At 42.7% G+C, this 17,531-nt stretch overlaps 1 protein-coding gene across 4 annotated transcripts in view; it reads right to left on the bottom strand.

Annotated features, from left to right (window-relative positions):
• UBE3C (ubiquitin protein ligase E3C) overlaps window positions 1-17,531 on the bottom strand; it is a 91,152-nt gene that overhangs the window by 28,349 nt on the left and 45,272 nt on the right. For all 4 annotated transcript variants that reach the window (XM_019659097.1, XM_019659098.1, XM_019659099.1 and 1 more), the window contains exons 14-18: window positions 10,045-10,149; window positions 7,860-7,947; window positions 7,233-7,330; window positions 6,003-6,135; window positions 1,440-1,687 (exon numbers count right to left, since the gene is read on the bottom strand). In XM_019659097.1, the coding sequence (XP_019514642.1) occupies window positions 1,440-1,687; window positions 6,003-6,135; window positions 7,233-7,330; window positions 7,860-7,947; window positions 10,045-10,149 (672 nt within the window). The remainder of the gene's footprint in view (window positions 1-1,439; window positions 1,688-6,002; window positions 6,136-7,232; window positions 7,331-7,859; window positions 7,948-10,044; window positions 10,150-17,531) is intronic.

The following is a 17,531-nucleotide window of genomic DNA, read 5'->3' as shown; positions in this document are numbered from 1 at the left end:
AAAAAAAAAAAAAAAAAAAAAAAAAAAAAAAAAAAAAGAAAACCCAGGAATCGTTCACTTTCAATTTCCCACGGGAATCACCTAAATATTTTCTGCCTCATTTAGAATAGCTTAGGCATAATTCAATTACTGATTTTATTGGGGTATTAGCCCAACACATCCTGCTAAGATTAGCAATTGTCAACACCAAATTTATTTAAAGTGCAAAGAAGCAAACACAATAAAATAAAATAACCCAGAAGGAGAACCTTGTATGTAAACGTCTCCCATTACTAAAATGTTAATAATCAATTAAAATTAAAAAAAAAAACACTGCTTTTGTGGACTGGACTTGACCTGTGGGGAAGCAGTTAGCCACTCCTGATTGAAATGAAGTCACACCCACTGTCCCCACAATGATGCACCCACAGGCTGTGCTGTGCTCTGTTTGTGTCCCCAACATTCACAGGCTGAATCCTAACCCCCAGGGTGATGGTGCCAGGAGGCGGGGCCTCCGGGAGGGGATGAAGTCATGAGGGCGGAGCCCCCGTGATGGGATGAAGTGACCTTATAAAAGGGGCCCAAGAGAGCCCCTCACCCCTTCCACCACATGAGGACACAGCGAGAAGGTGCCATCTATGAACCAGAAGGCGGGTCCTCACTAGAACTGACCTTGCTGGTGCACTGACCTTGGACTCCCAGCCTCCAGGACTGTGAGAACTGAGTGTCTGTTGTTTATGGGCCCCTGGTCGGCGGTGTGTGTTACAGCAGCCTGGACGGTGAAGACAGGCTACGACTGACCTCATCCAATGATGGACAGGCTGGCGTCACTGGGTGTCCTTGTCTTGTTCTGACTTTAACGGGAGGGAGTGTTTTGCAAGTTTCAACTTGAAGTAGGAGTCTCCACTGGGTAATGTCATGTTTTCCTTTCGCTTACAATAAAGGGAAGTTAGTTGCATTTGTATCGATGCTCAGCAGGTAGCGCTCTCCGGCTACTAGAGCATCACCATAATACCATCTTTAAATGGCCAATTTTCACAAATTTGCATACAAATATAACAAAAGCCATAACGAACAGATCTGGTCTTCCATCTCATAGCGCTTTCAAATTGTACAGAACTTTAAAAGAGTCGCTTTGAACACTCATATCATCAATAGGAGCAAACTATGGTACATACACTGAAGCCAGCCAACAGCTACTGTAAGACTTCCCTAAATATAATTTGATGGTATGTTTCCTGTTTTCTAGCCACACCAATGATTTTTATATATATAACTACCGTGTATGTAAAGTATAACAATGAAAGATGGTTCTGAAGTAAAAACGCTATCCAGGGTTCATCAAACGACTTATGCAATTTTGACACACGCTCGTCAATGACACAGTCGGCCACCACACAGGGACGCCCAACGCCAACACCCGGGAGACTGAGACCCATCTCGTGTGAAGTCTACGTCACCTTTCCCAGCATCCTGCCCAGGAAGTAGTAATGTCTGGCAAAGGAGTCTCCCACGAGCATGTGAGCAGCTGGGTTGGGGTATAGCAGGCCTTCATTGGTCGTCTTGAAGAAGCCCTGGTTGGGGTTGAACCCTGACTTCAGCAGCTCATTGAGAAACTCCCGGAAGATGCCGCCGCCGTCAATGCCGGCTTCGTCCAGACCGTGCGCGTTGAGCAGGTGGACGCGGATGCGCTTCTTCAAGTCAGGCTCTGTTAGCGGGATGGGGGAGGGGGAGGGTTTAAAGAAAGCAATAAAATAAGTTGGTATTACAGGAAGTTCAAGGGAGGGGCGAGAACATGAGAGCTCCTGCAACGCAGGGTGCCAAACACAATCAGTGAGGTTAAGTGAGACTGAGAGACAGATGGGCAGTGTCCCCAGAGCCTCCCTCCATGGGAGAGGGGAGAGGAGGTAATGGAGCTAAGGAGTGGGGCGTGTCCAGGAAGAAACAGAGGCGCCCCACATAGCTCAAGGACATGACACACTGAAGGCTAGGAGAGCAGGGCAGTGGAAACAAGGACATAAGGAGAACACCATCTCTGACCAAGAAAGGCAAAAAAGATACAGGACTACAGATGGCAGTGAAAGTCATGCCTCAAAGACCCTCTGAAAGAGGCGAATGGTACGGGAGGGCCACAACCCCAGGATCTATGGCACCCTTTAAAAGTGATGTTTGGCTGGAAAAGGGGGAAATTTGGGGGTTTTATAACGGGCCACAAAGACTGAAAAAAACCTGCAAGGCTGTTTAACTATGCCTGCTACCTGGTAAAGCCCACAAGCCCACGCCATGCGGCTCTGCTGGCCCCTGTGCTCCGTAAAGGAGTGGCTATCAGCAGTGGTTATTTGGCCTGAGCTAGAATCTACTCTAGGAATTCCACATCCATTAATCGAATCCTTTAAGAGCCTGCTGGGTAAAGAATCAAGCCCACTGTGCCATGTTGAAAACCAAGGACAAGGAAGGCTGAACGATTTATCTAAAGACGTAGCACTAAATTTAACTATATTTACATGAAGAACATGCTTTTCACTGACGATTAAATTCCAGTTATGTGCAGCTACTATTTTGATTAATATGATTACAAAATAGGTTCACTCTCAAGTTCTAGGTAAAATGTCAAATGAAATCGAAGCAGATGATTACAGATGCAACACAGGTAGCTGGGGATTTCTCACCTTTACACGTATCCTCTTAGTACCCTGTTTTAAGGATGAACTGAGTCTAGGCATTTATTTGTTATGTGTACTATTTCTCAAGATGGCTGTCAGCAGTTAGCAGCAGATTTTGTAAAAATTGTGTAAATGGGAAATGCTCAACTATGGTCCATCTTTAAACCCTCCGTTCAAACCGAGGGACTAAGATCCTAAGCGGAGGTCGCTGTCTCCCAGGGACTCATCCCCCTTCACTTGTGGCTGGGCTGAGAGTCTGGCTCTCTGAAGCTCAGCTCTGTGAAGAGCAACACACGACAGCACAGAGCATCTCAGCCTCAAATCCAGCCTTCTAGGTGTGTCTGCCTCTGCTGTGTCTGCGGGCAAATCTACAATACCCACTCACACAGCAAGTTCCTGGTGAAAAACCCAAGTAAAATATTACTCTGATTCTACCCTATTGTCATTTCTTCTTCTGGAAAACAATGTAATACACCCTGCCTATGAAACGAAAGAAAACATAACCAAGCAGCACACAAAGCACAGGCAAGGGAGGCCCAGAGGGAAAGACCACAGCCAAGCTTAGTGCCAGCCAACGCGCACCCACGGGGGCGGGTGACACCGAAGGCCGGCGGGGGTGGACCACCAAATCCTTACAACAGTCCAAGAAGAAATATGGCCGCTGCTGCGTGGAGAAATCAAGGTCCAACCCACGCTGTTACCCGGGGAAACGCTGCAATGACCATGTGCGGGGCCACTGTGCCAGGCCCCATGTCACTCTGTCTGCTTAGCTCCTGACTGCAAAGAGAAGTCACTCAACTTCTCTGAGCCCCAGCCGGCCACCCACTTGTTGGTGGGGCTGCCACCCACGCTGCAGGCAACTGTTCTCAGAGGGTCTGAGATACTGAGTGTCCACAAAGGGTGGACTTGCTTTAACGATTAGATGATATATGAAATAATCATATTAATTGATTATATGTAAATGATCGGTCAACAGAGCTCTTCAGACCAATTTCCCGTAAGTAAATTAAACATTCTGAGATGTTTAATTTCACTAATTTGCCTAAAAAAATATCAAATAATTTTAACACTCAGTTTAAAAATTCTTATTAATAAGGCCTGAATTAGAGAACATTTGTAAAGATTTAAAGCATTATAACAAAATATTATGAGAAGATTTTTTCCAAATCCTTTAAACTCAATGCAATTATGAGCCTGCACTTAAGGTGTATGGAGTAAGATCAACTTTTGAATGATTGTGAAGCTTAAAGACACACCAGGCAATTCGGGGCTTTGACGACTGGGCATACTGTCTATGTGAAATCGTTTTCCGTCACTGAGAAGCACATGCCTGATTCTGGCCTTAGGGCTCCCACGCCAGCAGGTGGAGAAGTCTCAGTCTGCCAGGTGCAGAGTCCAGGACGCCCGTGCCCTGTCCACTGTGACCGCACAGGTAAGACTTGCCTTGCCCCCTCTCCCGAGTCCTGGCTCAAGGACCCCCTTCAGCATGCAGTACATCTCGGCTCTTTGAACACTGTTCCAATCCTCTGCAAATTTATCATTCTGTTACAGCTACTGTGCTTTCCCCAGGTTCAAACTCAACAAAAGTCCCTGAGCGCCAGCTGTGTGAACTGCCAAAGATAAGGATTCTGTCCTAGACCGCGAGGCCGCCAGTCAAGTGGCAGACACACAGGGAAACTGCTAACACAACAACACAGCACAGCTATTACTTCAACGGATTTACAAAGGGCTGTGGATCCCAAAGGAGGGAGAACTACTGCTTTTTTCAAAAGTATGTTAGGGCCGGCCGAGTGGCGCGATGGTTAAGAGCTGGCTTGGGACGCCAGAGGGCCCTGGTTCGGATCCCACATATGAGGGCCAGTGACACCGCCCTCCACAGCTAAGATGCTGAACCAGTGACACCGCCCTCCACAGCTAAGATGCTGAACAACAGCTCAACCTGGAGCTGGGCTGCCGTGAATCACGGGTGATAGCGTAGGCTGCAGCCCCTGCTGCAGTGGGTTGCCATGGGCTACTGTGTGTAGCCAGCAGCCAGCGTGAGTGGCCAGCAACCAGCGTGAGTGGCCAACAGCCGCCGTGAGCGGCTGTCCAGAAGCTGGCGAATCTGCCTCGCCCGGGAAGAGCGCAATGATGGTGCCAACTTGGGCCAGTGAAGCAACGTCCTCCACAACTAGACTGAAGAACTAAAGGACAGCAAACTTGTCTGTTCCCATTCCCCCAGTTCCCCAACAAAAATCTTTAAAAAAACAACAAAAAAACTATGTTTAGACTAGGAGTCAGAATGCCTGATTTCCACCTCATTCATACACAACAGTATCCTGGCAAGAGTGACCTGGTGCACTGCGAAGCGCAGGGCCTGTAGGCAGACTTGACTTAAAACTGTCCCAGTGCATGGTATGTGGCTTCAGAGGGCTGAGGCACAGATTAAAGGACAACACTGAATGATGTGAAAAACAGAAACGTGTACACAGGACCTGAACACAGTGAGGGAACCAGTGACGGGAGTGACGGCAGCCCTCCTCTATCGTCCCTGCAGTATGACAAAATTAGCTCTTTAAGTGAAAAAAAAAAAAAAAAGTGTTTGAAACGAGATTTTGCTTCCCTAGGAGAAAATTAAATTGCTCCCCTAAGAAAAAAGGCAGCTGTTATTTCACCCCTGAAAAGCACCCACCATCTCCCACACCTGTGACCCTGATCCTGCCAAGCTTCCGTTTTTAATCTCCTGCATTGATTTAACATCGATTTATTGCAACATCACGAATTCCACATTCTGAAGTTAAAATTATTAATATATAAATGAGTAATACTAAAACTTTAATACTGGGTGTCAAATATTAACGTAAGACAAAATGTGTCGCTGACCTCTAAACGCAGTCCAAATTACTGGTGCAATATAATTCCCTTTGAGCTAGGAACACTGTCACCAAAGCACACTATCTTTTCATAAAGAAATTTAGATTGCAATACTAATTATTTTAGTGTATTTGATTTGGCTTATAATTTATAATATTTACATAAACAGACAGTCATAAACAAAATGAAGAATGTAAATGGCTGTCTATCCACATTTTTAGAATTACAGGTTGTCAACTAATTTTAGAGACAGACATTTAGGGGTATAGGGGTGAGGTTTCTTGCCTTAAAAAAACCCAGTATTTGAAAGCTTGTGTTGTGATAATTATTTGTCAATCTTAGGACTATTATTTGATTACACCTCCTAAATTTGATCTACTATATTTCAGTTTTCAAAAGTCATTACTGAACAAGATTACGGACACTAATTTGTTAATGATTACCTTTCTCTAAAATAATTCCCAGCCTCCCCTGGCCATATGCATACATACAGAGAATTATATATACCATTTTCTGGGGAAAGTTTGTCGTAAGCATCTTCATAAATATAGTTTCTTCTTATTGTGACATTAATTCCATCCAGAAATGGACCATCTCCTTGAACTTCTTGCTTATCGGCATAAATCAACCTTTGAAAGATCTAACGAACAGGGGAACTTGTAAGGTTATTCGAGACAACAGACTTTTTGTTATGAACATAAGCAACCAAAAGAAAAACTGCCAATTAAACTAAATCTTATCTTTGTATCTCCACAAATTCTGAAACCAATTTTAAAGGTCATGGTATCAAATAATGACTTTATGCTTTATCAATAAATGTGTAATATTTATGCATTTGTAACATTGCTCTTTTTCCCATTTGACAACTAAATTTTAAAATCTCATACTACCATGTATTTTTACTTATTTCTTCTATAAACCCTTTATAAAAACCCAGGTGATTTAGGGAAAAAGAAAAACAGCTTTGTAAAGTGTCTATTAGTATTAGTAGGGATATCGCCATAACGTTAAAAATCAAGTAATATTTTTTGACACTAAAAATCCAGCAGGGGGAGCTCAGGAATTATGCAAGACCATGTATGCATGTGTGTTCGTGTAAGTGTTTTAACGAAGAAACATGAAGAGCTTTAAAAGGACTCCTTTGTGTGTTCATCCTGTAAAAAGAACAGGCAAACCTACAACACACCCCCTTAAGCCAATACCGAAGAATAGAGCCTAGTAGTTTATAGAAATTTGCTAAGTTGATGAATATAAATAAAACATTTTAAATTACATCTGAGAACAGATAAATGTAAATGAAGCTTTTTGTACATTAGTCAAAAATCACCAGGCAAGAAATTAAGATACCGGTCCATCTCTTTTTTAATATAGTGTTTTATAAATAACTTTAACAATGTACAGAGCATATATTTTTTAAAAATCTGCATTTTCACAAATAATGTATAATTTACTAGACAAAAAGGACCTTATACTCTCATTATAAGAAAACAATAGCATAACAAGCCTTTTAACTAGTTACAACTAAGAAAAAAAGTATTTCAAGTTTGCACAGACATTTGGTTGGATTACACTTTTATAAATCATTGTCAACTATAATTTAATCTAATGAGAAAATATAAACTACATAATTAGCTGGACAGTAAGCAACTTTCGAGATTTTTCATTGGTGTTTGTCCTTAACACTGCAATATTAATAAGACACTCTCAGTCAATTGGTAAACAGACCAAACTGCCTACCTTTACGCGTTCCTCAAACGGAACCACAAAGGGCAGTTCTGTCAGGATGGCGAGCTGTCTTTCCTCAGATACAGACAGTGGTGGGGACTCCAGACCCACTAAAACATATTGAAAGCCTCAGTTAGTTTCCTTTCCAGACTCACAAGGCTCTCCACTCTATGGCTCGATGTAAGACGTTCCAGAAAAAGGCAAAGCTATAGGAACAAAAGCCAGCTATGGTTGCGGGGCCGGGGCTGGGAGAGGCTGGCTGCAGAGCGCATGGTCTGTGGCGTGACAGACTCTCTAGGCCAGCGGTTCTCAACCTGTGGGTCGCGACCCCTTTAGGGGTCGAACAACCCTTTCACAGGGGTCATCTAAGACCATCAGAAAACAAAAAGATATTTACATTACGATTCATAACAGTAGCAAAACTACAGTTGTAGAGTAGCAACGAAAATAATTTTATGGTTGGGGGTCACCACAACATGAGGAACTGGATTAAGGGGTTGCGGCATTAGGAAGGTTGAGAACTGCTGCTCTAGGCGGTAAGGTATGTGCCCATCAGGATCGCAGAACAGTAGGTGAGAAGGTGAGTTTCACGGTATATAAGTTACAATCCAGAGGGCAATGCGGGGCCTGGGCACTCACCGTCCAGGGTGGACTGCAGCGGGCCTATCCGCCCCATCCGCCGGAAGCGCCACACATGTCTGGAGGCCGGCACGTAGAGCTGGGTGACCTGTGGGGCCAGAACCCTTGCTTAGTGCTGCCCGTGTCACACGGGAACTCATTGGAGCTTTACATGTATCTAACGTCAGCTACGTCTCTGACCTCAGGTCCTTTTCATGTCCCCTGTCCTATGCTGGCCGTCCTGTCACACTTTTACAGTGCACTGTCTGCACATAGCAAATTATCACAACACGACTGCTTTACAAAGAAAAACACAGCACACTTAAAAACACAATTTCTTACTATTACCAAATAATCACTTCCTCACAATTTTCTAAAAGTTAATTTTTTTGAATTACGTAGTATCCAGATAAGGTTGATGTGGTTTCCTGTATCTTAAATTCTTTCAATCCGTCAACTCCCCTCACCCTTTTCTGCCCTTGTAATTCTGGGTGAAGCAGCGAAGCATGTGGCCCGTAGTACTGGGTTGTTGGAAAAGTCATGACGTATTTTTTCTCTGTTTTTCGTTGTAAAAATGCATCATGACTTTTCCGACAACCCAGTATTTCCCATCATCTGGCCTGAGCTGGGTGCGCCTCCTGGGGCATCTAACATGTATGTCCAGCCCTTCATTTCCTGTCGATTTGTAATTCTGTCTAGATGCTTCATCACATTCCGGTTAGTTTTGGGCAGGACACTTCTGGGTGGTGTGTGCTCTTTCCTTAAGAGGCACATGTGTTTGGACGCTGCACGTCTGTGTTACGTACTGTTACCATCAGCAATGTCAAGAACCTGAGCCGTAACATGAATCTATTATGCCACTAGACGCACTGTTTGGCTCAGCCAACATGTTTTCTGTAGCAAAACTCTGGAGCAGGGAGGCAGCACTGACTTGCATGCTGGCAACAGACCCTCTTCTCCTGGGGGGCCTCACATCCACGGTCGCAGCAGACCCAGTGTGTGGACTGTACTCTGCCTGGCACCGCCTAGGCTGCCTACTTCATCTAAGCCTGCAGAATAGTGAGGTTCTGCTTCGAAAATGCCTTCTTTATGTAGGATTAGCTGGAATACATCTATATCGAGAAGGCTCTCTCATCATCAGCTCCCTGGTTAGCCCAAGGACTAAAGGAAAGGCAGGCTAAATGCGTGACTACTTTTTTCCAAACCTGTATTCAAAATAATGACGTTGTTCCTTTGCATCCTACGAGACGGCCGACAAGGATCTTTCTTTTTCCTGTAGTCTCATGAGCCCGCAGACCAAACACACCTGATGTTTGGCCCCCTGTGCCTGTTTGTGTGATGCTCACTGTTCACCTCTGCTGGACCCCTGGTCTGCTCACCAAGTCTCCTGGGCTCCCTGCTCTCCAGCGACCAACACTCCCCACCCATCTCGTCCAGACCCAGGACCAACGATCGTGCCAATGACTGCTTCTTTTTGGTGGGAAGGGCTGCTCAGAGGCCCCACCCTGGGCCCTGGTGGTGTTCCTGGTATAGGACCTGTCATGGTTGCTCAGCCTGGTCAGTGGGCAGAGCTAGAAGCCACATGCTTAATTTAAACATAAAACAGCTCGTGCGGACATGGTAGTGCTTCTGAACTGTTCGGAAACACTCCTGCTTTCTTTAAGGTTGCTGTAAACTTGTTTCTTCTATACTGCTCCCCTCTGCCCCCATCCCCAAGATTTTGAAATGAATCTAGTCATGCCTTTTGCTGACAAACAAAAATGAAAACACTTCAAGTCCTTTGTCAATATTATTTAAAATTTTAAAGACATATTATACTATTGAATCTACTTTAGATCTAAATCTTAGTAATATTCAACTTTGCTCCTTTAGAAAATCAAGGAAAAACACTTTTTTAAAGTACTAAATATGTATTGTTAATACTAATAAAAGCAAAATCATTTTTCACCATAAAAAAGAATCATCAGGCTTCAATATAATTGTAATTAAAAAGCAAAATAAAATTAATGAACCCAGGATGCACATTTTAGCTAATGGTGTTGCTATATATTCTGTGACCTAAAGTTAAATTTAAAGGTCTAACTCCTTAACCTTTGACCCTGTTAATATATAGTTATATAATAAGTAATAAACAATTTTAAAAGACCTATTCTAGCTAAAGAAAATCTGTTTAATGGAAAACATGAGAAGGGCCCTTCAGCAGCACCTTGTCTGCCTTAATGTCTTCCTGCTCCGACAGCCAGTGATTTGGAGGACAAAAGCTTCTCCTGGTGTCCCTGGACTTCAACATTTTCACTAGGTTGGTGATCACCTGAAGAGGAAGAACAGGACCATGTCACATAAACTGCTCAGTAAGTGCCACCAGCCAGAGGGCACAGCACACGTGTGCTTCGTCACCTACATGCCCGAGCGCGTGTAGGCCTTGGCTGCCATGGCCCGGCCACCACACCAGTTTACAGAAAAGGGTCTCATTCTGTGATCATGAGTTCCAAGTGCAAAGCAGTTAGTTACTGTCAACAAACAGAGAAAAGTTAACAGAAATATGTGCAAAGCCTGATTTTTTAAAACTACAAGGGAGGCAGTGATGAAGTTCTGAAACACAGATTTGGAAATGTACTAACTCATCTGAGCTACAATGAAAGACATTTTCCAAGTACAGCAATTTTATAAAACTTTTCCCGAGGTAAAACACTATGTCTTATGTCTTTTTTTCTGAAAAGCACAGTATCAACGGCGCTGGGGGAAAAAGGAAGACATCTCTCTCACATCTTCCAAAAGGAAAAACCATTTCAGTATTTCCCTTGTAGGGGCCTCTGGAGTCAGGTCTACTTCCCACTGTAACTCCCCACAAACTTAGGTCCAATGTCTTCCATGAAGCTTCCTCCAGTCTCCGGCCTACTCCCACTGCCACACCGTCACGTCTTAGGCCTATACTGGCTTTTCCAACAAGCGGTAGCTCCTCTCTGGCTGTGCAGTAAGCTCCTGCGAACACAACCCAACTAACTACTGGAACCCATGGGGACGTGATCACTGGCCGGGGATCAATAATTAATTGTCAGTTTTATAACGAATGATTAAAGGGATCTAATGGTACCGTCTATTTAAAAAGACTTGAAGATCTAATCAAATAGAAATGTATTTTGTAATAAATAAAGATAAACCACCATAAAACTGTAAATCCAAAGTTTTAAACCGTTCCAAGCAGGATTTGATCATACAGCCACTATGTAGCTACAGTGAGACTGACGGTCATTTCTGGGAAACTAAAGCCAGGCTGTGTGAGCCCTGCATCTAGTTACGTGAAACATAATTTGGATAAAACGTAACTTGGATAGGAATAATAAAATTAGGGTGATGTGATTAATTTCCCAATACACCCACTGGACAAGCAAGACTGCAAAATCTCAATGGGTTAGTAGAGCTTTCCCTTGAAAACCCTACTACAGCATCTATATACAACAGAAATACAAATGACATGCAAATCCTGGCATCTGGGAATACCAGGAATTCTGTGTGTCCAACACAAGTGGGTGAGAAAGGGCACATGGTTGGCATCTCAGGCCACTGTGCTGTGGACACTGCCTGGGTGATGTGCCCATGGGCAGAGAAAAAGCAGACCTGGAGTCGTTTGGTCATGCAAAACTGCACCAGTAAGAACCTCTCAGGATCTAGAACACAGCTTTTTAACGGGGAGATATTTCCTACCGACCTAGCTGTGGCATTTTAAAGCCTGTCCCAATACTGTGGTGAGTGACAGCTTTGTGAATGAGCAGGGATGAGCTCAGGTAAGTGATGGGCTGGCACCTTAACCCTGCAGAGGGGTGAGGTTCCACAGATGCGGCGTTTTCTGACCTCTGCTCTCAGGTGCAGCCCCAGCAGACCAAGACTCGCCTGGTCTGGGTTCTGTCTGGCTAATTGCTGGTCACAGCAGTGTGGTCACTGACCCAGTGCACTCATCCTCGCATGTCTCGCAGGGGTGCTCTCCAAAGGAAGGCTGAATCCCAGTGAGTTGTGGGTCTGGGACAAGTGCAGCTCCGCCCACGCACAGCGAGCCACTAAGAGCAGCACGCGGCCTCCTTGCATTGGAGACGGCAGCACGGTTGCTCTGTATGAAGAACCTAACATCTTCCATTTTCTTAACCAGTCACACTGGTATTTTAGGAGTTCAGAGGTAACAGGCATTATGCTGCAATATACCCACAATGTTCCACAGCTTAACAAAAGACATGGCTTCCAACAAATACTCGTACTTAGGTGTAGTTATTGAGCCGCACCATTTATTACTTAAGGCTTCCACGTATCATCCCCTGGAACCTTGACATGCTCATGCATTTATCATCTCCACTGTGCAGATGAGGAAACTGAGCTTTATTGAGGATAAGTAACTTGCTCAAGGGCACATAGGGGCAGGACAAGGGCAGCCTAACTCTAGAAAACAAAACTGTGTCCGCCTCCTGGCATTCATCTCTGTGCAATCTATGTTTATGGGAACACTTTACATAGGTCACAAACATTATTACACTCTCCATGAGGCAATTAATGCCATAATTTACATTCTTCTTTAAATTATTGTGAAATTAAACATTAAAAAGTTTCAATACAGGGCACCCCTTTCATATTTCACATTCAAAAAGAAGTGATCACACATTACTTATAAAATGTCTTAGATCATTGATCCTCTTTCAAAAAAAAAAAAAGAGAGAGAGAGTACAAGGAGAAGGGGGGGAGAAGAAAGAAGATACAGAAGTGACTTCGAAGGGACGCCGAGACAGCAGTCACTGTGGAAAAGCATCTTAACAAATTAGTTGACAGTGAGCCAGGCTCGAAGATGAGCCTGCATATGATTGCCAGAGAAAACATAGACACCTAGTTAAATCTGAATGTCGGAGAAACATCAAGTAATCCTTTAGTATAGATATGTTCCAAATATCGCTTTATTCAAAGTGTAAGCATGTCCCAAACATTGCATGGGACATATTTACATTTAAAAAAGCATTTGTTATCTGAAATTCAAATTTAACTAGAGGACACATTTTTACCTGCTACATCTGGCAACACTCGCTCTGGATCCGGTCCAAAACACTTTCTGAGAAATGTCAAATCCTGTATCTTAAATTCAACTGAGAGCATTACTTTCTTCATATTACACAATTTTTCTTCTAAGTTTTAAAGTAAAATACAAATTTTAAGAAACCATGGAAATTTAACTGAGTCCATTTTAGTGATGTCAAAACACCTTTAAAACACATTCCTTTTCTCTACATTCATTTTCAGTATTACAAACTCAACTGCTGTACAAGTACTTTAGTACCAAAGAAGCAAAGTTTATGGAGGTAGCCATTAAAAAATGACATAAATTGACAAAAGGTTGTTAAGAGTAAGAAAAACTGGAGTAACAGTTTTAAGCTGAATCAACAGATAGCCGGTGATGAGATGTGAAGACAGTTCTCCTTCAGTTAATCTCCTCACACTTTCTGGCCTAGACAGGCCCACTAGAGACTCTCCCGGAACTGAAGGCTCACAGAACTCCAGACTTAAACAGGTCCTCCCTCAGTCATGAGTGCCCACACAGGCTGCCGCCACCACCACCACCCATTTCAATCCAGTTCATTTGAGATGACACCAGTCGGTAACCATTTTTAACTGATTCCCAGGAGATTCTACTATGCAGTTAGACCTGAGAACCAGTGTGTTATGAAGTAAAATAAAACAGCAAACAAGCAAACACTAGAAAACGAGCTGTGCCTAGACCAGTGCACAGTTTTAGCAGACTCTAATAATAATATTGATTTGGTGTGTCTTGTCCCCTGTCTTGTGTTCTTCCGTGTTAGAGCTAAACTTCAGGTTAAATAACTGCTCAAAAACTAATAAAATTATTTAAGTAAATACTCAGAAATGCACACAATTGTCATACATGCTCTATTATTTACTATTTGAATTAAAAATCAGTGACCCCTGTAAGCAGGTTTCATTAACCCCAATGTTACAAAGATCAAGTAGATAACCGCTCAGAAACATAGGCCCCTTCCTCGTAAAGAAGCACACTCCCTAACCGTCCGAGCTGAAGGGTGTGAATGAACAGGCACTGTTCACAGATCGTTGGGTGTGTGCGAGCTCAATGGCGGTGAGGACCACGAGGCAATCTTGACCAATGACCTGAGGGAGATAGTCTCAGGCATTTTATACACTCCATCATATAAGTGTGCCTATATATGACTGAAGGCTGTTGATGTTAAAGTATGACATTTCTGAATGAAGATCACTGATATTTATATTATTGCAACCAAAAAAGTACATAGTCCAAATTTTGAAAGGCACCTGGAAGGCTAAATTACAATATGAAAACAGAATCTCTTTTTAATCTTAAATCTGATATGTAAAATCTGGTAAGTAAACTCAAACATCTACAGTAATTCTTTAGAAAGTTCAATACAAAACATAGGATACCACACATAATTTACGGGTCCTTCAGTGTGACCAATGTGTAATGTGGTCAAAATCCATCAATAAGGACTTTTTAGGATTCTGATTTCATGATGAAGAATATGTGAAAATAAAATATGAGAAAACCAGAAAGGCACCAGCTCCAAGAATATCATCTCACAGACGACCCAAGTGACTGTCCCCATCAATCAAACGTCTCGCGGGACCAGCATTGCTTTTTTCCGTCCTGGGTGCTCCAAAGCACCCACCGCTCAGCTCTGTTCTCTCTGTGTCATTAGTGGAAGGCTTGTCCTTGTCACTGTACAATGACACTGGAAGTCCGACCTCACTTAGGATTCCCTAGGCACAGGGTGGAGTCAGTGTTCCAGGATGAACAGTGTGGGGGATGGAATAAGTGGCAGTAATGACACCCTAACCGCTAACCTGTAAAAGTCATGACGTGTCCGATATGGATCACCGCTGCCAACGGCTTACCGAGTTTCACACAGTCCTCGGCTACCACTTGTTAGAATGCTGTATTTTTAAAGACAAGTGCTCTCCAGCATGTTTCCATTTTACTTCATAGTCAGAAACAAAACAAATAAAACCCTAAGAAGACAGAAAAGCACACAGCCTGCTGCTGACACCCTGGGGTCACCATGGACAGGTGGCGGGGTGCAGCAGGGTTAGAGCCAGCACTCCACCCATCTTGACCGCTAACTTCTGAACATCTCTGAAACCGAACCCCCCCCCCCCGAGTGCCTGCATAATGACCATGGCTCTGGATGGACAGATGGCGCAGGGAGAGCGCAGAGCCCCGTCAGTCGGGGGCCGTCAGTAGGGGCCACCCAGGGCTTCACTGGGGAGCGCCTATCTCCTCGTGGCGGCTGAAGCAATCACGGCTGTAAATTACACTCAACAGGCGTTTATAAACTTGATAAATGCATCAGCTGCTTTAGCAGTGTCAATGCAGGCCTTAGAAACTGACCTTCATTTTTCCAGTGACAAAGAAAGATGATTCTATCCACTTAAAACTCGAAGTCCTGTGACCAGCTGGCAGAGCCTCTCACAGAAATTGGTTCGAGGACCAGCACAGGACTGAAAAATGAAAATGGTCAGTGCCTGAAGGAGTCAGGTCTCATCATTTGCAATTGTGTCACAATCAGCAGAAGGCACAAAATCACTGGCAAAATGCTTTTACCTTCTTTGGTGGGTTCAGCCTTAAATTCTTCAACTCAAATTTGGCACCGGAACATAAACAATGCTAACATTTTATTTTAGCACTTTCCAGAGGGGATGGTAGAGGAGCAGCTGAGACCAAATGCTGGCTCTGTCACCTACTGGCTATGCGACCTCACCTGTGAGATGCGCTTAACGCCAGACAGTGTCTTCTTCCTCACAAGCTGCTGCACCAGTGAGTGAATAATGGAGAGCTCTTAGAATACTGTCCGAGACACAGTATAGCTGAGGGGTACATTCTTATCTCACATTAAAGATAATCTTTTCTACAGAGAAAAACTAATAGCAGCTGAACCCTTTTCTACTCAAGATTATGCCTTGATTTTTTTCCCCTTATTTTCAGGGCTCAGCTCATTAGAAGGTAGTATAAAAAAATTTTTTTTTCAAAGAACAGGAATCCTGCTCAAAAACCTGTCTTCAGACAATTCTGTTCTGAATGCAGAAGGTCTTACCTAAAACTATTGATACCAAAAAAGGTGAACTTGCACTCTAATTCTTAAAAACCTTCAATCCTTATTAAAGTAGTATTACGTCATTTCAGGCATAAGAAAAAATTCACCATAAAATTTCCACTGAATGCTTAAGCGAAATAAAATAGGGGCAGGTGTAAAATACACGGCCTTATTAAACCTAGAGGTTTCCAGGTTCTAAAGATAAGCCTGTCCTGTGAAGATGATTAAATTCTCAATAGGTGCTATAAAATATTGAAATTATCTGACACTGTACACAATGCCCGATATCCTACATAATGGAAAGCTTTATTAACAAAGATTTCAGAGTTTAATTAAAAACTTAAAGAAAAACACATATGTTACCATCATAAGCACATCCAGGAAGAGCTTACATAAGAATTATAGGTTTTAAATGGGTGAGTAGCTTATTTTTAACTTAGAAAAATTGCAAAATTGTCAACCTTTAAGAAAGGATATATTTAGGGCTCAACACGTGACCTGCCAAGTTTACTTAGGAATACACAGATCGGCAATTAAAATAAATTGTGCAATCATATATTACCCCAATCCGCACGAATTATAAATTCAGTGATGTGTTAGGACTGTGTTCCCTGCAATCAAAACATTACCAGTTACTCTCGCTGCTGCTAACGCCTGTGCTCGTCGGTGAAATGTGCTGTAGAATCAGGCAGGATGGGCTGGCGAGAGGCTGGGCAGCACTCGTCGGATGAATAAGCAGCCCTTAATTAGCCCATCAGGTTAAGTGCAAGCATTAATGGGCCTTTCCTAAAGTCTAGCTTGACATCTTTCTCCAAACATGGCCAAGAAGAAAGTTCCATTAGCAATATTAATACAAGCTTAGTTGATCATTTTCATTCAATTAACTTCTTTCAATTAAATAGATAGCTTGACAAAAGCAGTGATAAAAGACCTGAAGGGACAGCTGATGACTCGAACTGAACATTACTGTGCGAGAGGTCGCCGGTATTAAACGGACTGTAAATCTAGCATTCAATTTGGAAAATGCATTTCTTCTGCTCTTACTCCTTTAATGAGCAATTTTAGCTGACTAGATGTGTTTGCTGCAGAAATTTCATGGGAAGTCAAGCACCCTTTTTCTTTTCTTTTTTTCTGCCCCAACAGTGATATTCTCAGTGGTGGTGGTTTCCTGCCAACATTCCAGCCACGGTAACTCCTAAGTTCTCTTTCTGCTTGGTTAAAAATGAAGATATTTTAAAATAATTTATATCCAACTTGCATTAAATTGATGACTTTAGTCCACCTTTGTTAATCAATTTCTTAAAAGATTAAAGCAATAAAATCTGTAGATCTTTTAGTGAAAAATAAAAACATTAGAAAAATTTTATTTATACTATACCTTGTCACTAAAAAGTACTTAGGGCAATTTATAATAGATGCAAAGTAATGATATAAAAATAAGGCTTTAAAAGAAGGCAAATGTAAAATGAAAATGACTTTTCTTAATTTAAAAGTTTTGTAAATTAAAAATTACACCTGAAACAAGCCTGTATTTCTATTCCGAAATGAGTCAAGTCAAAACACACTTGTAGGTCCGGCC

The sequence above is a fragment of the Hipposideros armiger genome, unplaced genomic scaffold (assembly GCF_001890085.2).
Source record: "Hipposideros armiger isolate ML-2016 unplaced genomic scaffold, ASM189008v1 scaffold_295, whole genome shotgun sequence".
In the NCBI taxonomy this organism is placed as follows: domain Eukaryota; kingdom Metazoa; phylum Chordata; class Mammalia; order Chiroptera; family Hipposideridae; genus Hipposideros; species Hipposideros armiger.
This window is presented reverse-complemented; position numbering and strand designations above follow the sequence as displayed.